General features: G+C 42.9%; 1 protein-coding gene across 10 annotated transcripts in view; it reads right to left on the reverse strand.

The window, feature by feature from the left end:
- Window positions 1-788: 788 nt before the first annotated feature.
- ARSF (arylsulfatase F) overlaps window positions 789-26,694 on the reverse strand; it is a 31,666-nt gene continuing 5,760 nt past the window's right edge. For 7 of the 10 annotated variants that reach the window (XM_077887807.1, XM_077887805.1, XM_077887804.1 and 4 more), the window contains 10 exons: window positions 23,395-23,456; window positions 21,872-22,021; window positions 20,239-20,360; window positions 18,552-18,674; window positions 15,392-15,815; window positions 12,338-12,474; window positions 6,958-7,092; window positions 5,123-5,285; window positions 1,911-2,032; window positions 789-1,493 (listed from right to left, as the gene is read on the reverse strand). In XM_077887807.1, the coding sequence (XP_077743933.1) occupies window positions 1,126-1,493; window positions 1,911-2,032; window positions 5,123-5,285; window positions 6,958-7,092; window positions 12,338-12,474; window positions 15,392-15,815; window positions 18,552-18,674; window positions 20,239-20,360; window positions 21,872-22,021; window positions 23,395-23,405 (1,755 nt within the window). In that variant the 5' untranslated portion in view covers window positions 23,406-23,456 and the 3' untranslated portion in view covers window positions 789-1,125. Of the gene's footprint in view, window positions 1,494-1,910; window positions 2,033-5,122; window positions 5,286-6,957; window positions 7,093-12,337; window positions 12,475-15,391; window positions 15,816-18,551; window positions 18,675-20,238; window positions 20,361-21,871; window positions 22,022-23,394; window positions 23,457-24,545; window positions 24,638-26,694 lie in introns of those variants that run through there. The other 3 variants (XM_077887808.1, XM_077887810.1, XM_077887811.1) reach the window with 3 other exon arrangements.

Consider the following 26,694-nt stretch of genomic DNA (forward strand, 5'->3'; position numbering starts at 1 on the left):
CTAGTATTAGTCCAACAACACAAGCCATGTTCTCCTGAGCAAGTTACACAACAATTTCCAAGGCCCTTATACTTTATTGTATACATAGGAGTGTAGTGGATTGAATGGTCTTCCCCATAAAACATATGTTGGCATCCTAAACCCTGGTACCTGTGCATGTTTCCTATTCAGAAATAGGATCTTTGCAGATGTTGGGATGATGTCCTACAAATCCAACGATGGGTGTCCTTCTAAGGAGATTGAAATTTGGAGGTGGGCCCACAGAGAGGGAAGAAGGTCACAAGAATATGGACAGAGGGACTGGAGTGGTTGGTGTGTCTACAAGCCAACAGACACCAAGCATAGCCAGCCACCAGCTGGGACACACCCATGCAGTGCAGGTTTCTACCCAGAGCTTCAGAGGGATGCTTTGATTTTGGACTCCCAGCTTCCAGCACTGAGAGAGAATGAATCTCTGTGTTTGAAGCCACCACGCTGGCGGCGACCTGTTAGGGCAGCCCTCCCAAACTCATGTAAGGAGTCGTACCCAAATCACGGCGGTCCAGTACGAAGAAGAGCCTCCATCAAAGTTCTGGCACAACCTCAGGGCAAAATCAACACAGGGGTCCCTCCCAAGTTTTTGATGGACTACTCTCAACTCGGTTTCATCTGTGGATGAGAATCAATCCTTTCTGTCGGCTTAACGGCTACTTTAGGCTACTTCCTTTCACTGCGTCATGATTTAATCCATTATTATTTTGTCAACTATTCAGTTACCCAGATGGCAATTATTCAATTCACGTTCAATCGTAATTTCAATTATGATGCTTTAATAGTGGCTATTTTTCCGTTCCCCATCAACCAGTTAGATGCACACAGGACCTTACAGGGAGAGTTTGCTTTGGAGAGCAACAGAGACAATGGCACAAATGGATGCCATCGCATGTTTTCTAGCACCGAAAGACAGGTTTTGATACACACCTATCACCAAAAGCAGAAAAGAAGTTAACGATAGCGTCACAACCAATGGGCATTTAGTCATCCTGCAATGGTAGATGAACCCACTGGCTCTCCAGTTCCTTCCCGAAATTTTGCAGGTGCCATATTGGCCAACATTGACTGCTCGATCTCAATCATTGCTTCCCCTTATGCCCGCACAGTGGAGGTGCCTCCCTCCGTGTCACACAGGCAAAATGGGAACACTCCACAGCAGGGCTTCAGCCACGGGCTGTCATAATTCAATTCGGACAACTGCTGCTGGACGGGAAGGATGCTTTTCCTGTGTTCCTTCACGGCGTTGGCCACCGTCTGGATCACGACATCGTACAAGGGCTCTGTGTCCTGTGTCAGAGGTGTGGACTCAGAGGGATCCCTGGTGAGGTCAAAGAGCAGAGGAGGGTCGTGGTAGGTGACCAGTTTGCCGGAGCATCGGCAAAAGAGGGTCTCAAAGCAGGCGTGAGCTCCTGGCGGCTGGAACACGGGTGTCACGTAGTGAACCTTCCACACTGCATCACCTGGACAAGAAGAGCCACGTCAGAGACAGCCAACCCACATGCCAACCGACCTTGTGTTCTTCCACCATCTCAAGCATGTGTCCTGGTCTTTCTCTTGGCCCACAGGTTAATGCTAAATATCATTCAGTCCTTACAATTCAGTACTAAGAAATCAGAATCCCCTAATAGAACTTTCTGTATGCTTGGAAGCAGCCGTTCATTATGCTTCTCAAAATAGATCATTTCTTCAAGATATCCCCCCCTGTCTAAAGAGTGTGGCTCTTGGAAAGTTTTCCAAGACGGTATTTTCAGTGGTCACCCCAGAATCCAAGGACTGGTCTGGAGGTGGGGGAGGGGGAGAAAGGAACAAAGTTTTGAGAACGGACTTGAGTGACATCAATCTTGGCATCCGCAAGGAGCAGGGGCTGGTGTACTCACTGTCCTTGGGGTGCCAGCGCACGGCGTGAAGGAACGCGCCACAGTAGTGGTAAAGGAACTCATGCTCTGACCGCTGGACTTCACCCTGAAGTAGGGGCATGAGGTTCCGGCCGTCAATCACCCTGCAGACACACACAAAGGACATCAGGCAAAGGAAGTTGGCCAAGTGGCTGTTGGGAGGATGGTCAGTGCATTCCATGACATTTCCCGGGCCCGGAGAGCACCATGCTGACTTTTCTGGAAATCTGTGCACAGTGTCATGGACGCTACATTGTTATGGGAAATCCAGAAAAAAAAAAACCTCAGCTTTTACAGTGAAAAATCAAGAAAGAGGGACACGTGGGTGGCTCAGCAGTAGAGCATCTTCCCTTTGACTCAGGGCATGATCCTGGAGTCCTGGGATCGAGTCCCACATCAGGCTCCCTGCATGGAGTCTGCTTCTCCCTCTGCCTGTGTCTCTGCCTCTCTCTCCGTTGCCTCTCATGGATAAATGAAGTCTTAAAAAAAAAAAGAAAAAGAAAAATCAAGACAGAGGAGTGTGTCAATGCATGTCCATCTAAAGAGCACTGCAGCTCTCAAAAGCTCAGTTTTCTGGAAGACTTTACAAACCAAAATTTCATCCGCAATTGCCTTGCTCCCCTGAAAGGGGGTCTTACAGAACTTCTAAGGGGTGCCCGGTGGCTCAGTCAGTTAAGCGTCCGACTCTCAATTTCAGCTTAGGTCATGATCTCAGGGCTGTGAGATCGAGCTCCACATCGGGGTCAATCTCTGCTTGAGATTCTCTCTCCTTCTTCCTCTGCCCTCCCCTGACTGGTGCACACCCTCTCTAAATAAATAAATAACATATTTTTAAAAAAGAACCTTGGGATGCCTGGGTGGCTCAGCAGGTTGAGCATCTGCCTTTGGCTCAGGACATGATCCCAGATTCCTGGGATTGAGTCCCACATCAGGTTCCTTGCATGAAGCCTGCTTCTCCTCCCTCTGCCTGTGTCTCTGCCCCTCTCTCTGTGTGTCTCTCATGAATAAATAAATAACATCTTTAAAACAAACAAACAAACAAACAAAATAAAATAAAATAAAATAAGAACCTCTAAAAAATCTTATGCTTTCTCAGTTGTATTAGAAAATAGACCTTCTATCATATCAGAAAAAATCAAACCGACATTGTAATAAAAAATACAGTAAGTGTCACATGATCCTAAAAATGATGGTAAAAGAAATGGCACTGTGTTTATTCTCAGATACAATGCTTGCCTGTGTTGGTAATCCCTTAGAAAGCTGGTGGAACTAAGTTAGGCAAGGTCACTGGTATAGAATTTTTTTTGGTTAGAATTTTATTTCTAAAAAAAAAAAAAAGAATTTTATTTCTATATTTCAGCAATGAACAATTGGGAGTTCCATTTTTTAAAAGACCATTTACTACAGCATCATAAGACATGGGATATGGAGAGATATCTTTAAAAAAAAAAAAGATTTTATTTATTTGAGAGAGAGAGTACCAGTGCAGGCAGGGCCAGAGGGAGAAGCTTAGTCGCTGAGCAATGAGCCCAACTCGATACTGGGACTGCAAGATCATGACCTGAGCCAAAGGCAGGCGCTTAACTGACTGAGCCACCCAGGCTGGGCACCTAGGATATCTTTTTTTTTTTTTAATACCAAAATTTTGTGTGCTGCAACTACAAAACACGTGATAACAGAACTCAAAGGAGAGATAAACAATGTTCATAGATTGAAAGACTCAAAATTGTTCAGATCTTGATTTTTAACAAACCGATCTATAGATTTAATGCAATCTCGACCAAGATCCCAGAACGGTCTTGTAGAAAGTGAGAAACGTTTTTTTTTTTTTCTATAGTAGACAACATCGTTAGTCACGAGGGACACACAAATTTCCACCACCATGAGATTCGACTACACAGTTATTATAATGGTTACCATGGAAAAGAATGACCATACCAAATACGGTGGGAATGCCAAATGGGGCAGCCATTTTGAAAGTCAATAGGACAAGTTTCTCATAAACATATATCAACCCATATTGATAATAGACCAGATTCCCCACTCTTGGGCATTTACCAGAGAGAAATACAACATTGATGTCTACACAAAGACCTCTATGCAAATATGCAATGCAACGTTCATCGTAAGAGCCGAGTTTGCTTTTAGAATCTCACAGAGTCCTTCACCTCGGTTTTCCATTAAAGACTAAAAAAGTGCCGGTAGTAATGATAGGGCATTTTTAGAGCTAATTCTGAAAAAAAACAAAACAAAACAAAAAAAAAAAAAAAAAAACAGATTGATTATATGAAGGAAAACCTTAGTCAGAGCTCAGAGGACATTATTTCTTGAGACTGTAATTCTGCACGACCTTTTATGAGTCTAATACACAGACTATAGCAACATCCCAAAGTCCATAGACTCTACTGAGATCGAGGAAAGCTACTTTTATGACTATGATTGGCTTGGTTGAAAAAAACTACATTTCTGCTAACATAACTATTTTTAAAAAATGGATCATCAGCCAAAATTGATAAATATACTTCTTAGCATAGGGGACTTGTGTTTTGTTATTATTTCATATAAATTCTCAATAAATCCTATTATTGGCTAAAACAAAGGTTAAAAAAAAAAAGAGGAGATCTTTCTTTGCTGCTGTTTCTAATTTGCTTTGGGCTCCATTCTATTTTGCTTCAGAAAGACTTCAGAAAGGTCCATTGCATGAAGAAGGAAACATTAGAATCAGTCTTTGGGCTTACAAGGGGCAAGTGGCGTTGGGTTGGAGCCACTGCAATAAACTATCAGAAAGTCACCCGCAAGCCTGCCTTGGTTGGTTGTTCCCAGGGACTGGGACTGTGCCATATGAAGGCTGTCCTCCTGCCGGAATTCAAAATAGTCACAACAGAATTACAAGTAGCCCTGGAATGCCTTACCTTCCTGTCAGCCTTCCCGACCTTGCACAGTCCAGTCCAAGGAATCGTTATTCTCTTACATGGATGAGCATTTTACCAGCCACATCCTCATCCCCAAACCTTCCTGTGTCCACTTTTCTCCCCAGTGAAAGCCATAGAGTATCTAGAATGTGCCACGTAGTCATATAGGACCAATAATGCTCAATACACAAAGCTATACTTCCTGTTAATCTAGAGATTTGTGGCTTTTGTCCCAAATGCTCTGAGAACAAAGATGATGTGAACAGGGGTTATGATTATCACCTGTCCTGAGGGACCGAGCTTCCTGATACAGCTGCTAGCGTGGGGAAAATATCCATTAAACTGGTAGGTTCCTCAATCACTTTCCCAGCTGGCAATCTTCCCGACCAGCGGATGAGTCCCGGAACACGGATTCCACCTTCCCAGCCGGCCATGCCTTTCCCACCTACGAGGTGAGGCAACAGAGGGCCAGTTAGAATCATCGCGGTGGCAAGACTGCTTAAAAAAACAAAAACAAAAACAAAAACGTACAGTAGCATCAATACAGACAACATGTTCAGGGTCAACCCCATACAGAGTCCTGATGGGGTCAGCAGTACACGTCCATGGAATTACTATTTCTTGGGCTGCTGATGGGTGTTTAACCGAATAACTCATTGTATTTGAGATGGGGCATGTGCACTGGCTACACTGTCTGCCCCCAGTGCTGTTATCCTGCATATACAGCTGCTTCATTCTCCAACCACATTCACACCATTTGCTCCAAAGTTCTCCGTCAGCCTTTAAAATGAAAGCCGTGCCCTAGAACGTTTTCTGCTCCCTTTCTCTCTCTTTTGGAGATTTACTATCTTCTAATGTATCATAGAATTGACCTACTCTTCTGTTTTTCTTGCTGTGCCTCCCTCCACTAAAATGTAAGTTCCACGAAGGCAGTGATTCTTTGGTTTTGTTCACTGCTGAGTCCAGCGCCCTGAAAATAAACTTAATGGAATCGTGTGGTTCTACACGAACTGATGACCGCAAACCAGGCCATTACAGAGCATGAACCCAGGAGGCAACCATGACCTCAGGACAACAGGCATAGGCCAGGGTCCCCTTGAGTGAAGCAGGAGGAATGGCCATCCTACAGGCTTAATGGAGACTTATTACTTCATTAGATTGCTCCAACTGGAGTGTCAATCACACCAGATGGAGATTCTTTTTTTTTTTTTTTTTTGGAATGTCCTCATAGGTAAAAATAGAGTTTCAATAATAACGCTTTCCTTTATGGCACATACTTGCTCTCCTAAGCATGCACTTTACTTGTGCCAGCCCTAAGAGAGCAGACACCCACACTCTGCCTCCAGAATGAGGCAAAGATGATCCCATTCATACAAAAATCATTATTCCCTGCTGAATCCATACTATCATTCATGCAAATACAGGCTCAGTTGTTTCGCATTCAGTGGGAAAGCACAAATACTATATTTTCCTCTGGAAGGAAACTTTGAAATCTCTTTCGGTAGATATGACAACATGCACTGAACACTTTCCAGATGATTTTCTTATCTGGAAACACGTCAAGATACACGTCATGGGTCGGGCCAATGCGGTGGCTAACGGGACATGTTTTCATGGACTAAATGTTGCACCAGGATACGGGGCTGGTATCTGTGCATTCAATTATGAAACCAAAGACAGGGTTGCTACTTTGTGTGCTAAGTCATATCTTGACAAGAGAGCACCAACACTTCCTTAGTCACCAAGGAGCCTCTGGTTTTTGACGTCTTGGCTCTGGCTACCACATCAGATCATCTACCAACAGCCTTGTACATATGTAATCAATGACTTGGTACATATCCAATTCATTGGCAGAGTACCATAAAGGCATGTGGTTTCATTAATGCTTTATCATCTCATGGGGTTGCCAGGGAGGCTAGCCTCTCATAATGTTGGCAGATTTATGCCCATTTCATTGGGTATCAGCCCCTCACTTTATTTCACCCAGACTCAAGTCAAATGCACTTTTTCACCTTTTCCTGCGTTAATCTGTTCATTTCATGGATTCCCATTATCGTGAGCCCAGGAGAGCTGACTTACAACCAGACCCCACCCACGAGTGGATCCCCACTCCTCACCTCTGTATATTCCGTTCCACCCGCCACGCTGGGAGTGGCCCACCCGTGACTCCAAATGCCCTCCGTGGTCTGATGTAAAGTAGACAAGCGTGCGGTTCTTCAGATGAAAATTGTCGATAGCATCAAGAATTTTGCCTGAAATAGTAAAAAAAAAAAAAAAAAAAGGAGGGGGGGACACATGTAACGAAAGTCATTATGAGCTTTGGGCTATGACGCTAGTCCAACTTGCAGCACGTTTGTACGGGAGTCACTGCAGGACTGTTTCTCATTGACGATGCACCTGCTGACGGTGGGTGGTGTGTGAGCTCAAGAAGAGCGACGTTTTCCGAATTCCTCAAGAGCATCTTGTGTTGGACAGATGATTATGTTAAACTAGGAGTGGAAATGGATTTATCCTTTACTATTTTACTATTATCCCTTGTTACATCATTATTGCATAATAATATTTATTTTTATTATTTTATGATGCAGACACCAACATTCACACTTTTAACTTATAAGTTATGTTTAGCTCTTGTTGGTTTTTCTTTGGGGGCTTCGCTGTTTCTGTTCTTGGTTTATACAGACTCCTGTATTAAGGTATGAAAACATGTCACATCGTTGGCAATAGTTCCTCCTTTGGCAAGGAGCGTGCCTCGTCTTTTGCAATCACATTTGTCCCATGGCGTTAGGACCCACCCTAAGACCTCACCATAACTCGATTTCATCGGCAAAGGCTCTATTTCCAAATACCGACACATTCAGAGATTCCAGAAGTTAGTACATGGACCTTTCTTTTGGAGGATACAAAGCCACGCCCAACACTGACTTTACCCAATATATTCCATCCTTGCCACTCTGACTTGGTTTCCCTCCTTGTATCTTCTCACTGGACCATCTCCATGGTCATCTATTTCTGCTTCCCTGATCTAACATCAAAACTTCTGCGTGTTGTTCAGTGTCGTAAGTTTTATTTTTGATAGCACTTTCTTTGCAACCATAAAAGTGTGTCTGGATCCTTTCTCTTAACTGGCCTCCCATCAGACATCCTTGGGCAATTTCGTTTCTTATCACTTTCTTTCCCCATGTGTACTTCATCATCATCCTACTAAGGAGCACTCCCCAAGTGAGAGTAATTAATATTTTCATTAGAATCACCTTAAGCCTCGATATTAATTTTGGAATCATGAGTATTTCATGAGTCACCATTCTCATCCAGAACCTGGTATATTTCCACTTACTAAGGTTTTCTCTTATGAGTTACTTGGATTCAACAAGATCCTTACTTTTTGAACATATTTCTATATATTGGTTGTTGATATTGGACCTGCTACGAATGATACCTATCACCTACTGTATCTTAAAATGGGTTATTTTTAATATAGAGGAAAAGTCTTTTGGTGCATATTTCTAACAGAGAAATATTTTAACATGGACATGTGTGTACATAGATATTAGAGTATACACAAGTATAATTATATTATGCTTATTCTAAACTAGGGGTATACTTAATAATTATCACAATAACTTATATATTATCTCAATGCCTATATTATTATTTATATTATTACTATACTATGTATTAAGATAGTATACTAGCAACAATATCATATGCTGATATATGCACATGTTATATTATATAGAACATGATATACTATTACTAAAGACATATGTATACGTTATAGTATATTATTATAGTTTATATTATATATTATATATGTGAAGTATATATTTAGGTTGATGCTGGCAAGCATGTAAGTATTGTCATGGTTAGTACCTGATTAATAATTTTTTAAAAGATTTTATTTATTTATTCATGAGAGACACACAGAGAGAGAGAGGCAGAGACACAGGCAGAGGGAGCAGCAGGCTCCATGCAGGGAGCCCGACGTGGGACTCGATCCCAGGACTCCAGGATCAAGCCCTGGGCTGAAGGCGGTGCTAAACTGCTGAGCCATCCGGGCTGTCCTAATTAATAACTGTTTTAAAAATCTCTCAAAACATTGAAAAGAGAGCCAGTTAAAAGCATTGATCAATATCATGCTTAAAGGTACAATATAAAAACTATTTCATTAGTATAAGTTATAAAAGAAGACTTTTTCTGTCATTATTATTATTATTACTCATTTTTAAGATTTATTTGATTAATGAAATTAACAGAAAACCTAAATACATGTGTACTTAGAATAAGACCTAAGAATAAGACCTGAATAAGACCTGAAGTTGATACTGTTAATGGACATAATTGTCTATCTTGAGAAACCTAGAAAGTGTAATAAAACTATTATTATATGTATATACTATGTAATGTGCCTTATTAATTATAATACTGTATATAATCTATAATTACATAACACAATATATGAAAATATACTAATAGTTATATATTGATAATATATTAATAATATAATACATTACCAATAATGTAACTATATTATATACTATACATAATATAATTATAACATGCAATATGTACACAAATATTTGTTTTATTAGACTACAGTTTTCAGCATAGATAATCATATATTTTATTGTTACGAAGTTAGTTTCAGATGTTTCTAAGTATTTCAAGAGATTTAAAAAAAATAATTACATAGTGGTCATGGAAATGCATAACACCTTTATATAAAAATGAATTTATGTTATAAATGTAATATGTTTCTTTCTAGCAGCAACTGAAAAAGATCATATAAAAATGTATAGATATGAATGTATTTATACAGTCATTGGATTTGTATCATACAAATTTACATTATATATTTATTATATGGTATATATATTATATATTATCATGTTTATTATATTATATATTATAGATATTATATAAGACAAATATACACAAATATTATAGATACTGTATAGTACAAATATATATGTACACTTTTCAGTTGCTGCTAGACAGGTGCTAATAATTTCCATGGGTACTACCTAATATTTTTTTAAAGATTTTATTTATTTATTCATAAAAGACAGAGAAGGAGAGAGGCAGAGACACAGGCAGAGGGAGAAGCAGGCTCCATGCAGGGAGCCCGATGTGGGACTCGATCCCGGGACTCCAGGATCACGCCCTGGGCTGAAGGTGGTGCTAAACCGCTGAGCCACCCAGGCTTCCCATTACCTAATTATTTTTTAAACTTCTCTCAAAGTTACTTGACAATTGTAAAGAATAGAACTATGTTGGAAACCCTAGAGATTTCTGTGATGCTGGAAATAGATGTATCATATTTAAAATTTTATATATGCATTTCACACACGTGTCTTGGTATTTGCGTGTACAGGTAACTCTCAGACAGTTTGGCAGTCTCCTGGGCTCCTGCAGCCCTGTCCAGGGGAGCCGCCGAGTGCACCTGCACAACCTCGCACACAAACAGCCCAGAATCCAAATCCTAGACATCATCACTTTTGTGCAAACAGGTCCAGCCAAGTCTCTCCTCCTGCTGCCATGGCTTATCTGTCTGCCTCACCTTGGACACTCACCCTCTCCTCCCAATCTGGAGGAACCTGCTCTGAGCTACTGAATTCACCAAGACTCCTGTTGGACGCATGACTAATTAGGCCCCAGAGGATTTCCCCTGGGTCAGGTAGGGAATGTCATTTGCATTGGAAGCCTCCATCTGGGTTTGAGGAAGCAGGAAGCCAGGTGGAGGGTGGGTAGGTGGGAGTTTCCGAAGCTTTCCCAACACCTGTGAAATGACAGCCTGTAGGAGTCTGAGGGGTTATGGAATGCTTCAGAAGAACCTAGCCATGTTTCCTCATTTCTGTCCATCTCTGTCAGACCCTCCACCAGCACCACTGAGCTAGCGAATAGGAGTGAGTGGGTTCTGATTCTGGCTCCTCGGGGCATGACCTATAACCTGGAGCCAGCCCACAATATCTCATGCTTTTGTTTCCTCATCTTCCAAGGGGAATAACAAGGATGAGTATGATCCCCATCTCCTAGAATGTTTATGGGGATCAATCCAGAACACACCGGAGCAGTGCATGTCATATGAGTCAAGCCGTTTATTCGATCAATAGATCCCCCTGTTTAACCATTAAGAGTGCACTTTAACAAATGTATTAGTATGATATCCCAACCAGGACCCAATAAGTGATTTTTATTCTTAGTATTTCTGAAATCACATGTCGAAACAGATGATTATTTGTCCTGAAAGCTCAGTTCTGCCTGGACAGACAAACATACCCAACCCATGGGTCCCAATGGCTTATGAATTTCAGGCACATTCTTTGAAAATGTGGCTTTCAAATACCCGGCATGTCTGCAAAGCTTCAGCGCACCCATGGGGAGGTGTGTCATCACCTGAGGACCACGGAAAAAAATCCCATGGGGATCAAACCCCAGCTGGAATACCTTATTTGCTGCATTAATGCCACATCATTTGTTATATTAACTTAGTTTGCTAACTTTGTCTTGATTTAAAATTTTAAAGCAAATAGGATTCTTTTGTGGTCTTTGTCTGTTTTTAGTGATGACATCCTGACTTGGCGTTCTTTACATACTTCACACACCCAGACACACACACACGTGCTTACATAAACATAGACATATGTGCCTATGTTTAGTCAAATAGTATTTATATTTTAAATAATTTTTAGGAACACCTGGATGGCTCAGGTGGTAAAGCATCTGCCGTCGGCTTAGGTCATGGTCCCGGGATCCTGGGATGGAGCCCCACATCAGGCTCCCTGCTCAGTAGGGGTATCTGCTTCTCCTTCCCCCGGCTCTTCTTTTCTCTCTCCCTCAGTCTCAAAGAAATAACTAAAATCCTTTTTAAAAATTTTAAAAAATAATTTTTAAATGTTTTCTATATTTTTAAGACTGTGAATTGACAATATTGTTTGGCTTCCCTTTGCTCAGGCTTGAATTCTCTCTTTCTAAAAAGATCCTATTTATTTGTTCAAGAGACAGAGTGAGGGAGCAGAGGGAGGAGCAGAGGGAGAGGGAGAAGCAGACTCTTGTGCTGAGCACAGAGCTCAAGACAGGGTTCAATCCCAGGATCCAGAGATCACGACCAGAGCTGAAACCAAGAGTCAGGTGCTCAACCGACTGAATCAGCCAGGTGCCTCGGTCAGTCTTATTTCTCTGATTACTAAAATCTATTTCATGCCAACGTCCCACATTTGGAGGTTGTTATAACCAAAAGCCTGCCAACACACGAGGCCAGCCCCATGAGCTTTTCAGCCATCCTGTCGCAAAACTGGAACCTGATTTGCTCAGTAATATACGTACCATAGAAACACTGAGAGCTCCATGGAGAGGGCAAGCATTGAGTGTACTTTTGTGCTGACTTTGCTTAGGACTTCCACTTGCGACATCGTTGGGGCAGCCCTGGGGGCCGTGTCTGGGTGTCCTGAACTATCAAAACATAGAGTTCCCATCTCTGTAGGTCCTGCCACTTACCCACCATGGAGTCCATCTCCTGCACGTTGTCCCCGTATAAGCCATGCTTGCTGGTGCCAATGAACTCGGTTGTCGTGGGGAGAGGCACATGTACATGCAGAAAGGTAAAAACAAGGAGGAAAGGTCCTTCACGGTTCCTGGAGGGACATCAATCACTTAGCATATTGAGTTTGCAAAGTGTGGGGAAGTAGATCACATCATTTTTTTGTCACACCCTGTGTCCGTCTGTCCCCAATGCACCCCAAGAGAGCAGATGCACACATGAGGCAGAAACCATCCAGGATCCCCTAGCATTTGGACTGCTCCCCAAGGACACATGTGGGACAGCTAGATTCCTGCGTAGCCCCACCTGGCACGATGGAGTCATAAGCCCATCCAGCTCTTTGGCACACCTTCCCATGGCTAATAAAGTCTCTCAGGCCACAGTAACACCTGACAGACCCAAAGGGATGGTGGCTCGGGAGTGGTTTCTTAGATATGCCAACTCTTTCACAACCCCCAAGCAAGCATGGACAGAAACATCTTGGCAACATGTCTCCACACCTTCAGATATCCTGTGAGGACATAGGAAATGAGGTTGGCCCACTTTGAGCTGTGATGATCCACAGGGAATGTAGGTCAGCAGCTAACCAGAGCAGCACACGGCACAAATGACTGTCTTTGGGAAATTTCTACTCTGAGGACATATCATGGTGTAAAGAACGATGGAAAAAATGAAAAAAGAAAGTTGCGCTGTGGAGAGCTGGGTTGAATGGCATCTTTCCACAACTGATGTCCACCAGAAAGCTCAGAAAATTTCTGCTGTGTTAAGCCTCTCGGTTTTTGGCACTTTTTAATGGCATCACTATGAAGCTGACGCACGTCGTACTGAGGATTGAGATGATACCTATGTTGCTTTATGTAGCAAAAGGTAATCTGCAGATGGGATTAGGTTCAGGATCTTGAGATGGGGAGATAAGTCCAAATTCTCTGAATCACAAAGGTCCTTGAAAGCGGGACCCCAATATGGTCAAAATCGGACAAAAATAGTGTGGATAAGTGATAACCGAAGTAGAGATGCAACCAATCAGCTATACGCCAAGGAAATACTGCAGCTTCTCCAATCTGGGATGAGAAACAGACTTCCCCTGAACCTCCAGAATGGGCTAGTCCTGCCAATGCCTCGATTTTAACCGTGTAATGTGAGATTCAGATTCTTGACCTCCAGTACCATAAAGTAATACATTTGTGTTGCTTTAAGCCACTCTCATTTGCAGAAACCTGTTCCAGCAACCATAGGAGACTCACACACTCAGAATCCAGATAAAAGCAATTTATAGCATCTGTGAACCTATGCCACATGCTCATGGCCACATTATTAATCAGTGGAGTGAGCTTCTGAATCCTCATAGTCCCCATTTCTTTTCAGTATGGTACCACTGTGGATCACAAAGAGCTTCTGAAAGTCAATGCAAGTTTTGGTGATGGAAGTACATTTTTCACACCCCAGTATTTGTTCATGATGTACTAATGTAAACAGTAAGCAACGCCCTGTGCGGGTGTCTTCAGACTTAAAGGGGCTCACAGAATGGAATAGAATCTTTCATCTTGAGCTCTTGGTGTGATAAATGCCACCTCACAACATGCTAATGTGTCCCTTTGCAAAACATCTGTGCTTCTGTGCATATGGAAAGTAGCAGGGAATAAAGAGCTTGCCGTGAATGAAACCAGCCATTCCATTGCATCTACAATGCAAAGATGGTTTAATCTCTCACAGACTCTAAATTTGTATTGTGCCCACCTTGGCTATAAGGTAAGGACCAAGCTAGATACAAGTTGCCCAAGAGCCTTTACACCACCAAACAGTGCTATGTGCCAAACACACCAGCTTACAGATCCCTACCCCAGGATGATCTCAGCCTCAATGATGACACCTCCAAAGACCTTATTCCCAAGATCAACTGCTGAGTTTCTAGGTATACATGAATTCTGGAGGGATGCCATTTAAACCAGATCATCATGATACAACTTTTTTAAAATTCATTTTCCCCTTTCTTGACATTGTGATATTTATCAGAGCACAAATTTTTCAGAGTGGCATTTGCATTATGTGCTGCCCTCATTAGCTTAGGGCCTATCTTCCTTGTGCTTGAGCTTCATGCAGTAATGCCTGGCCACTTCTTCATTTCATCCTTGTTCACCTTTGAAGATTCAGTCAACATATCTTCTCAAGTATGGCTTTCCTGATATCTTGGAAAATCCCTACAGTTTGGACTGATACCACCCTGGATTTATGCCCACTAGCTTATTTCTTATCATGGGCTTGTACATATGTGATCATCAATTATATCAACTTGTCCCTGACATTCAGACCCCAGGATAGCGATCGATAAAGATAAAGCTTCAGTCAATGTTGCAATGGCCAATAGAAAATGTGTTCACATTCTCTCTCTCTTTTTTTTTTAAGATTCATAAAGTGAAGGCCCATAAATGTGGCTCCTTTGGAAAGTTTCCAGCGACTTTGTTCTGCATGCATTGGGCTTTATAATGATCACCACTGACCTCAGCTGAATAATACCCTTTACATATCTCATGCTCAATGATAAGCCCTCTGATTTTAACTTCTCAAAGAGATTTTTTGCCTAACAGGAAAACAGCACAGTGACCAACTTACTCTGCTATCTAGTTTCCTGGTAAATGCATTTCCCACTGTGCATTAACATGCAGACAATATAATTATTAATTATTAATATTATTAACCATAAATTAATAAGCCAGATTTCTAAGTGTGAGTCTACCTGCTTTGGTCTGACCAAATATGAATTTCAAGGCCAATGGAGAAATTGTGATTTTAATAACAAAAACTCAAACGAGATGGCCCCCCTTAGGTACTACCTAAAGAGTCCAACTGGCATCCAAAATATACGGTATTGTATTGTCTAGTCCTAACTAGTAATATTCCATTTCTTTTCTCAGTATTGTTCAAAGCATGACCTCTTATTTTTAAAAAATACTAGTTCTGTTAACTCTGTCTTAAACCCCTTAAAATACATGGACTTTTAAAATTATCTTTACCTTTCCATAAATGAAATTGCCTCCTTCACCATGATGGAGCCAGCTCGCTCTGCCTTCATGGGCTGTTCGGTGATATCGTGCTCCCGCATGAGGAGGCAATCCCAGTACAGAGGAGATTTGTAACTGGAGAACCAAAAGTAGCCCAGCAGAAAAATAAAAAGAATCATACAGAAGATGAGGGACCAGGGAAGAGAGACCAAGCGACTCAGTTTCCCCAGGGCAAAAGTGAGTGCAGCAACAGCGACCAGCTGCACACAAAGCCATATTTTGCTCCTGATGGCTAATTCTGTGTCACGAGAAGGGTCTGGCCAGCAGGGGTCAATCAGAGTGAATGGCATGCCATAGTAGTAATCAAACCCATAATGATACGGATGATGGCACTGGTCATATCGGGACTGGCAGTTTAAGCCTTGATGCCATTTGCCTGAAATTACAAACAGACAAATTAAGCATAGTATGCTCACACACCATGAAGATCACATGAGCACTCTTCATTCAAAACAGACGACTCATGCACAAAAATGGAGCAGCAAATAGTTCTCTTTTGCTTAAAAATGTGATTTCAGGACCTGATTCACTTTTTGCTCTCTTTTGCTTCACAGAAATTTGTGTTAAGAACTCATGGTGAGTGACAAGATAGGATGAAAAATAAAGGGAGGGAAATACAGTTGTGAGTTTGTAGCAAGGATGTGAACTGGGCAGTTTCTCCTCAACAGAAAGAAAAAAAGTCATAGGCACAAAGATGAATACATGACAGGGACAGGATAGATTATAGCTGGTGGATAAACTGGTTAGTAGGTAGGTAGATAATCGATAGATAATGAGATAGATATGATATAAGATTGATGGGCAATAGGGAAGATGGATAGATAGATGATGATAGATGATAGATAGATAGATAGATAGATAGATAGATAGATAGATAGATAGATAGAAGATGGATGGATAGATGTAAATTATACCTACAAAGATAGATAAATCTTAGAGATAAGATAAAAGACACATGATGAATAGATAATGAATGGGTGGAGATGATAGATGATAAATGATAGATAGATGATAGATGATAGATAGATAGATAGATAGATAGATAGATAGATAGATAGATATGATGGAAGATAGATGGGGCATGTGTACACATATGCATAGGTGGATAGATTGATAGATGAGGATGGATAGATGGGTACACTGATAACATATGGATATAGATAGATAATAGATAGATAGATAGATAGATAGATAGATAGATAGATAGATATAGATGAATGATGGAGGATGGATCAAGCATGGATAATGGATGGTTGGATAGCTCACTGGATGGAAACCCCAGGTCTACCACTAAAGTTCACTGAACTTTATTTGATAAAACTTGCCAAGCTTTGAATGGTAACAAAAAGATCCATGGGCATCCTATTGGGATGTGGACTCGAAGAGAGTATGGGCATGTGTAGCCACTAAAATGTTAATAGTTCTCTGCATGGAGTAAGGGCCACATGGAAGATGGACATACTCACATCTCTGAACACCTGAGAGGGTAAGCAGATGAGAGGCAAGGCTAGAGTCGAGGTTTTTCTGTCCTGACCTCTATTAAGACTGTCTTCTCTTATCAATGTCAAATTGGTTACAAAAATTGATTAAAAATAGCATGTTATTTTCATGCCAGTTGAAACCCAGGCTCTCAAATAGGGACAGTAGGTTTAGCTTCAAATTAGTCATCATCGGTTGAAGTCTATCATCTTTGGCAGTGAGAAAAAAGACATCCGTACAACATCGATGGTTCCATTTTAATGATAATGGGGTGAGCAAGAGAACTTATACTGAGAAAATATACACGCACAGACAGGCTGACAAATTTGATCGTATTGTGCAACATTTGCATCAAAACATCTCCTGTGTCTCTCATCCTTGGGAAGAAGCAATTACCTTATCTTTGAAGTTAGGGGGGATGGGTTATTCTCAGACATCCCTTCTGCCTGTAAGTTATCAATGATTCTGTCAATATGCAATGCAATTAACTAGAGATCATGATTCTTACCATCCCACTGCAGTGCAATTAGGAGACTAACTGGGGATTCAATCATTGCCAAAAGAGAGCAGCATTATCGTCTCCTCTACATTGACTCTCTCAAGCTGTAGGAGTGGTGCAAGGGGGAGCTAACCCAGGGGGACAGACTGGAAGGAGCCAGTGGAAACTTTCTGGGACAACCTAAATGCCCCTTATCTTGATTTGGGTGACAGATACAGGGTGTACATGTTTTTTAAAACATGTATATTTTTTCTATTTGGGTGATGGGTGTAGGATGTAGACATTTCTATGGAGTCAAAAGTTGACACTTCATAAGAAATGCATAAGGCTGTTTGTGTGGTTCAGGAGATGAAGGATTTCAGAGCCTGCAGAGAATAATATAGAAAGACCACCAGAGTATAGTGTGGTCTGTGCAAAGACGAAGAACATAGGGTGATAGAGAAATATGTAGGATGGCCACCTGGAAAGGCCTGGGGGTGAGGTGGGAAGGAGTTTTCTTTTGTCTGAATTATGTCTGAAAAGGACAAACAGGTGCCTTTGGAAGGAATGTGTGTGTGTGTGTGTGTGTGTGTGTGTGTGTGTGTTGGATGGGGGGAGGTTCATTATGATAGAAGGTCCCAGATGAGCAAAACACAGCAATGAAAGAAAGTTCTGGAGGACATGGGGGACACAGTGACTTGAGAAAGACATTAATATGACATATTAAGCAGATTAATGTTGAAAGATAAGGATAAAGGTCAGAGGTGGCCAATGAAATGGCAGATGTAGAACCTACATCACACAGAGGGTCTTCTCTGCCATAGCCAAGATGCATGATGCTTCTGAAATAAAGGGTTTCCAAGAAAACCATGTCAAGAATAGAACACAGGGGTCCCTGGATGGCGCAGTTGGCTGTCAGATTTGGTTTGGGTTCAGGTCATGATCTCAGGGTGGTGAGATGGAGCCCCGCATTGGGCTTCGTGCTCAGTGCAGAGTCTGCTTCAGATTCTCTCTCCCTTTTCCTCCGCCCCTCCCACTCATGCTCTCACTCTCTCTCTCTCTCTCTCTCTCAAATAAATCAATCTGTAAAAAAGAATAGAACAACACATATTATTTCTTTATAGTAAATACGTCACGCCTGTGGCTGCTTCTTACCTATCAGTGCCGTGCTATACCCTTGCTTCTTCAGTAAGGCTGCAAACGTCGTCTCATTATGAGGGAGTCCCGCGGGGGCTCCAAGTGTGATGATGACACGATCCACTGCGTTAGAAACCATTCCTGAGTGGGATGAAAAAACAAAACCAAAAAACAACAGATCACACACACACAGTGAGTAGGTGCCTGTCAGCTAAGGAGGAAGTGAGTCACGGATGGTTCAGGAGCTGACATTGGGGTATCTGAGAAGACCTGATGCATAGTTTTTGAATCTCTGCATTCCTTCCCCAAAATAGAGCAATAAGCGAAGAAAACTGCTCACCCATGGACATCACTAATGACAAAACTAGGTGACAGGTACATGGGGACAGGTCAACCATAAGCCCAAGACCTACATTTTACAGGAGAGGAAGGCAAACCAGTTTCTAAAGGACCCAGTAACCAAAGAACCAACCAGAATAGCCAACAGGTGTTCCCTGGAGAGGACTGGAAACAGAGGGACATTTCCCAGCCCCACTGCTAGAGTTCCAAGGGCGCTGGGTGTATTGAAAATGTTGCAGCTATCCAGCTTGAGGAACTCCCTAAACCAACCCATCCTGGCTTCCTTCCAAAATGGCAGCCCAACCCTGAAGCAATATCTGGGAGCAGACAGAAAATTGAATAAGACAAAACAAAGTACGTGAAAAGGAAGAGAAATTCCAGATAAAATCAGGAGAGACAAGTCAGGTGGAGACTTTCCGAGAGGGACCTCCCTCCATATACAAGGAGCTGAGAGAAAGGTCTTCCAAGTTAGATTTGCTGACCATGCCCTCTACAGGAAACCATCTTCTTCTGAATAGTTTTACATAACGTGTGCAGCGCGGAGCAAAAGAAAAGAGTCAAATCGCCTATAAGTTTACCGTAAGAAAAGAAAAAAGGATAAAGAACTTATCGGTTATTGGACCCAGCTCACCTTAGCACCAGCTAAGCAAGATATCGTCAAACTCATGGGATCCGCAAGGTTATGTGACACCCTTGGGAGCTGGACAAGGGGCATTTCTGTCTTGACGGAGAATGGGACACAGATCCTGACCTGTGAATTCTATGCTCTGCTTCCTCTTAACTACAGAATCTGTGCCCGTAAAACATGACCAGTCTCATCACCTTTGAAAATATAACCATACGGCCCAGCCATTCCACCCCTTGGTGTGTATCCAAAGGAATTAAAAATACGTGTTGAGTCAAAAACATGTATGCGCAGGTACAGAGCAGAATAATTCACAGGAGCCTAAAGCCAGAAACAACCCAATGGCTGGTCAATTGAGGGATGGAGAAACCAAACGGCTAAAATGTGCGATAAACGATTGAGACCTTCTGGTAAGTCCGCCTCATGACACCCGATTAGTGGAGACGCGTCCAGTCAATTAGTTCCTTCCAAGACAGCTTCTCATTCTTGCCCTGGGATGGCAAGTCCTGCCTAAGCCAGCTCGCAGGATGCACAGGGTGAGTGGACATAGCCACACACGGCGGGCTCGAGTCAAGTGGAGGAACCGTGGTTTCCACGCGGGCGTCGATAGCTGTGTATGCAACCGTGTGTGTACGCGTGTGCGTGTTTGAACTATTTTGGAGCAAACTTTTCAAAATGGACTAGCTACGTATCATTTCATTGAATCCTAGTGTCTCTACAGAGACTTCCCCGTCTACACACCTGATCGGATGGGGTATCTCCCCGTGAGGAAGGCAGCCCGGCTTGGGGTGCACATGGAGGCTGCGGCGATGTGATGGTTTAGCTGCACCCCTTCCCTGGCTAGGCGGTCGATGTTAGGCGTCCTGGATTGAGAGACAGAAAGGGAATTGCAGAGAGGATGGGGGGAGACACAGACAGAGGCGGAAACCAACACCTCCGTTTACGATGATTCCCCAAGCTCAGAACGGGAGAAAAAAGTAACTGCACACCGCGCCCTATTTCCTTTTTCTCCCCACATCGTGGAAAAAATACGGCTGAGGCTTTAGGCAGCCGTTGTCTATTGCAGGGTTGATATAACTTGGTTCTGCAATATGGTGTCTACTGAGTATACGGCCCTGCCTTCTAAAATATATATATAAATACGCGTCTGTGGACTGATTAATTAAGGCTAATGACTTACAGATCTTGGTTATGCCTAGCTACTTACGGACACGAGGACGCGTTCAATGCATGTGTTCTACAGACTCACGTCCCTGCTCTAGATAAAAGTTGCAACTGCTGCCTCTGTCATGCTGCAGATCCCTGCAGGTTGGAGACCATCAGAGAGACTTCCACAGAAGAGAAATAGTCACTGGCTGGATGCAAATAAATTGTAATGAGCTTCCTTAATGAGAGATATGATAGAACAAAGTGGAATTTTGTCCTGCCAAGACATGCTCTCAAGCTGTGATGTTTTCAAGACTCCCATAAATGGCTTCTGTTGAGCCTACCACAAAGCTCAGGCTTGGTTTCATGGATGTTCTTTTCTTCTTTCAGAGTGCCCATTCTTAAAATAGAAGGCTATCACCTTAAAAGGGTTCCAAAATTAGGAAGCATAAAGTGACCAAGTTCCATCGCGTAAAAAGTATGCATAAAAATCATCGCTCCTCAGGGGCGCCTGGGTGGCTCAGCGTTTTGAGTGAGTGGCTCTTGAGTTCAGCTCAGGTCATGATCTTGGGGTCATGGGATCAAGCCCCGAGTTGGGTTCCATGATCAAAGGGGAGTCTGCTTGAGATTCTCTCTCTGTCCTTCCCCCATTCTCTCTCTCCCAATAAATTCATGCATCTTTGAAAAAAATCATCAGTCATCATAATATTGCATATCCCAGAGGGCTCACCATTCTAAAGGCTTTGCACATACGAACGCACACCTGTATACCCCCCACCTGTGTGCTCAGCCAACAAGAAGGATAAGCAAGGCACACAGAAGTAACTTGCTCAAGATTTCACCGCCAGTAAGTGCAGACTCAAGATTCAAATCCAAACTGTCCTCATTTTATATTCTTTTCTTCTTTTATTTTTTTAAGATTGTATTTATTTATTCATGAGAGACACAGAGAGAGAGAGAGAGAATGAGGCAGAGACACAGGCAGAGGGAGAAGCAGGCTCCCCGCGGAGAGCCCGATGCGAAACTCAATCCTAGGACCCCAGAATCACTCCCTGAGCCCAAGATAGATGCTCAACTGCTGAGCCACCCAGGCATCCCTTATTTTCTTCTTTTAAAGAGAAATTCCAACCCATGGATTTGGTTTTCCACATGATGTAGCCATAAAACTTTATCAAGCCCCCAAGCCCAGACAACAGATGAAATAGCACAACTTAACTCGAAGCCATACCTGATTGTGTCATTGCCGAAGCAGCCCAAGTCACCGATCCCAAGGTCATCCACCATCATCAGGACTATATTAGGCTTATCATCATGTACCTCTTGGGACTGGCATGGGTTTAAGAGTACACACATCCAAGACAGAGCAACGAAGAGGCTCCTGAAAAGCAAGCACAGATGTTGCACGGATGATTTAAGGAGCTACGTCCCATTGCACTGTCCCCTTCTCATGAAAGCAACAGGACTCATGAGAGACCAGGCACATCTCCCTTGAGGAACAAGTGAGCCTCTCGGATTTCTCTCCCTGAGCATTGGCTGCTGCTGTGGAATGGGGCCCATGATGCTCAAAGGGAGCCTCTCCTGGGTCTCCAGCTCACATACACCAAACGCTCTTCCAGAAGGTGAAATCTGAAATTGTTTGCTTAGAGACAAAGCGTTTCTTAGGCCAGAGGCAATAAGACTCCTGAGGTCACGTCCTTGGGAGATGGAGCCAGCTGACTTTCCTTCACGGCAAACAGAATTCAAACGCGGGTGGGCATAGAGCTTTGCCAAAGGGACATTTGGTTGAAGGGAATGAAAACAGCCAGAAAAAAAAAAACAAGGAAAAAGTAATCCCAGGGTAAAGGGGAATGGAGAATGTTGGCGAGGGAACTAAATTCTGAAAAAGGAGCAGCCCGGACTCTGAAGACCAGTCTAATCTCCTTCACAATGCTGTTCAATCCCAGTAAAAGTCCCATTTTCTCAAAGAAATATATGATTCCCTTCCCACTGGATCCCTCTTTGATTATTAAGTAACGAATATTGGACACTTGAACTATTAGTTGCATCTCCATCTTGTCTTTATCCATATTTCAAAACCCACCTCAAATATTTCCTCTGGGAGGGGGGACAGTAGTGGTCGCTGACCCTCCTCTGTGCTCCCAGAACCCTTCGTAAATGCTCAGAAGCAATGCTGACCGCGTGAGTTGCAACATTTTGCTTTTACCCAAACCTATTCCCCAAGACTGGGACCTGTGTGCCCAGGACTTTTCCCGTTGTCAGATCACAATAGTCAACATGCGTGTTTTCATCTACCCAACGTGGGTTGAATTGCTTTTCTCACGTCCTGGTCTTACAAAATTTCATTTATTGTTATTTTTATCATTGAAGTGTAGTGAGAGCACGGTGTCACGTTCATTTCTGGTGCACAGCGCCGTGATTTGATAGTTGGACTAGTCTATATGTTATGCTATGCTCACCACACCCAGAGCCCTGCAACACCTGTCACCATGCAATGCTAGTAAAACATCTGCAGTATCTTAAAATAATACGACTGTGTTGGAAATCCGCAGTTCACATGTATCAGTTGCCAAAATATCTCCTATTTCATTATGGACTTATCGACGTCAGAATATCACTGTACGTGTTTACACCCAACCATATCTAGGAAACATAACATCGAATGCCAGTTATCTGTAAAGCTGAATTCACGGGTGTTCCCAGATTGTCTGTTATAGTCAATGCATTTGCAAAATAGTTCATGACTTCCCTCACCTGAGCTTCATCACAAGGCGCTGAGTGCCTTCTTATTTTCCTTGGCCAGAGATAAAAACGTGCTGAAAAACACAAACATGTGTTATCTTCGTGTTAATTACATTAGTCTCCATTGTGAAATCCTCACAAGATCACAAAGCCGTATTTCCACTTCCAACATTTAAAACTGGTTTTTGCAAAATCTGTCAGGACACGAACCTTCCACCATCAAGGACTCCGCTGCTCTCGCTTTGCTTTCAAGGAGCTCGGGTTGTACCGGGTCTGGGGTCCACCTGCTTCTTTGTGTCTCTTGAGTCAACAGACTCAATCCCCAAACCTACCCTAATATAAGTCTGCATGACAGCATAGTCTTGAGGAGCTGCTGAACCTGACAGCTTCTACTCAGAACGTCTACATGGGATGAATTTAGGTCACCTTAAAAGGCGTAGTTGCTTAAATGTATCTACTGCTTTGGTTTTGCGTTAGCGCAAATCCACACCACTCTGTGGTGATTTTAGGATAGCTCATCGTCGTATCCCATGAGGGGGGACAAGGATGGGCACAGTGTATTACAGTGAAATTCATTTCCACGAAAGACAACAAGCATTCATCTTCCACCTGCAAGCTGTTACTCATATTTATAATTAAAATAATATTGGGAACATAATACGAACCACCTCCTTCATCAGTCTGTCTTACCCAAAGCAAGATGCCACAGACCACAAGAGAAGAAGCTACTGGCTAAGATATGGAAACGAAGGAAGGAGAGAGAAAGGAGAGAAGCTTATTCAAACAAACATTGGTTTGTAATCAACCTCTCAATGCCTAAGCTGATCCACTGGGTTCTAGAAAATAGTCAGCCGGGACGCCTGGGTACCTCAGCAGTTGAGCATCTCCCTTTGGCTCAGGGTGTGATCCTGGGGTCTGGGATCAAGTCCCACATTGGGCTCTCCGTAGGGAGCCTGCTTCTCCCTCTGCCTGTGTCTCTGCCTCTCTCTCTCTCTCTGTGTCTGTCATGATTAAATAAACGTTTTACAAAAAGAAAAGAAAAAGAAAGGAAATAGTTAGCCAAGGAGTCTTCCGAAATCCCAAGTCTGCCCATGACAACAGAAACTAATCAAGAAGCAAGAAGAATCAAGAAGCTCCATCCTAACAAGGATGCCTCAACTCACCTGTCAAGTGATATGGTCTACCTGATGTCCAGGAGAAAAGAAGGGAGTCTTGAGCTCTTGCTCCTCCTCAACAGCCACCTGGACTCGTTAGCCAAGTGTCACCCTGCTGGTACCACCTCCCTCTGCAACGAGGAGGCTGGTCCACCCTCTGCCCACCCAGATGCTTCACATTTGTGAGACACAAATGAGGCATCCTGATTTGCCTCCCTGATTTGCATCTCCTTGTACAAGCCCAGGGTGTGTGGCGGTGGGGGGGGGGGGAATCCTAGTCAGCAAAAGCCTTGCAACCTTCCCTGCAGTAACTGAGACTTTTTATCTGTGACTACCACCAAAATGATTCATCAAGCCCAAGAAGGCTGGCTCTCCTACAGCCAGCCTACAGGGGAATGATCGCTTGATCCTGTTCACTGGATTCTGATGACTTCAGGAACTCCAGCGTTGCCTCGGGGCAACCTGTGTACCCAACTAGAGGAAGGAAAATACAATCTCTCCCCAACTCCCAGCATTATTTCTCCATTCTGTTCAGGAAGATAAACTGTGAGGAATAATTTGGGGGCTCATGGACATACTATTTCTCAACACAATGCCCCAAGTGGATTACCATCAAGCAGCAAGTGAAGCATAGCGAGACAGAGACAATCTCCCATATGATGAAAGGATCTGGGCGTAGAAGAACCAAGGCATTGTTATCCTACACATGAAGAAAAGCTCATGAACACCCAGTTAAACAAACCAGAGCAGTTTGGGGATTAGCTGAACAGATTCTCATTAAAAAGCCCTCTTCCTCCAGAACATAGTTCTCTATATTTGTCTCTTTCTCTCTCTCTCTTTTTTTTTTTTTTGAGGGGGGAGATAGGATGTCTCATTGCAGGTGCCACTATCTGGTTCTACCATAGAAACCAGATCCTGGACCATCGGACCCAATATACAGATTATCCCCAGGCCATCTTTGTTGCCCGGGGAACTCTGCATGGGAATGGTATAAAAACACCAAAAAAGCATGCATTAAGACGTTCTGAACCCATTCTGTGGAATGAGCACCACAAAGGGTATACCAAGTTTTCATCCTGAACAATAAAAAAAAGGCATAAAAGGGTTTCCAGATACAGATTCCCATGGCAGCTCCATAATCAGCGAGTTTAAAGTCTCATCGAGGGATCCCTGGGTGGCGCAGCTGTTTAGCGCCTGCCTTTGGCCCAGGGCGCGATCCTGGAGACCCGGGATCGAATCCCACGTCGGGCTTCCGGTGCATGGAGCCTGCTTCTCCCTCCTCCTGTGTCTCTGCCTCTTTCTCTCTCTCTATGTCTATCATGAATAAATAAATAAATCTTTAAAAAAAAATAAAGTCTCGTCGGTATGTTCATTCAACGGCCCTTCTCCTTCCACGTTCTGGGGGCTGTTATTATGCATCCCGTTTTTCTTTGTGTTGTGGGGTGAGATTCTCAGGGAGTTGCACGGGGCCCTTAGCTATCGTAGCATAAAAGGTTTTCCACACATGCACACTTGCACTCCGCGTCAGTAATTTGTTTTGATAGGATTTGCACATCTTGATATGTTCGGCACTTGCTGGCTGCCCCTTTATGTTAATAAATGCGACTAAGTGGCCATTATCTGTCCCGTTTCAAGTGTTGATTAATGCTACTTAATCAGCCATCCTTATATAATGCGATGCCACTATTATAAGCAACCATCTTAAAAGTCCAGAAACAAAATCATTAGAAGACAAGATGCAAGACGTCGGCCAGACTGGGCTCATGTTTCTTGAGTTGTATTCATCAGATACGATCCTATTAATGACGATGATTTGAAATCAACCCCATCCCTAGATTGAGTGCTTTATGGGAATGAGTTGGAAAACCCTGATTTTACCTAAATAGGTATGATTTGACACCTGGCTAGTCTCCTTGAAAGAAATGCATGAATCTTAAGAGGTAAACCTTAACAGATGCTTGAACAGGACTTTGAGGACGTGCAAACATTTGTGATCATGTTTTGGGCATGGTGTCCCTGGTCACCGTCTTCCAAGAAAAATTGATAAGATGCCTGCTTTGTCGAGGTTTGCAGGTTTCTGAGAGTGTAGACTCTGCCAGTGGAACAGGGCGTTGCCTCCAACAGGAGGTGGAGTTAGATCGTAAACACGCGCCTGTTT

Source organism: Canis aureus, chromosome X (genome assembly GCF_053574225.1).
Source record: "Canis aureus isolate CA01 chromosome X, VMU_Caureus_v.1.0, whole genome shotgun sequence".
Classification (NCBI taxonomy): domain Eukaryota; kingdom Metazoa; phylum Chordata; class Mammalia; order Carnivora; family Canidae; genus Canis; species Canis aureus.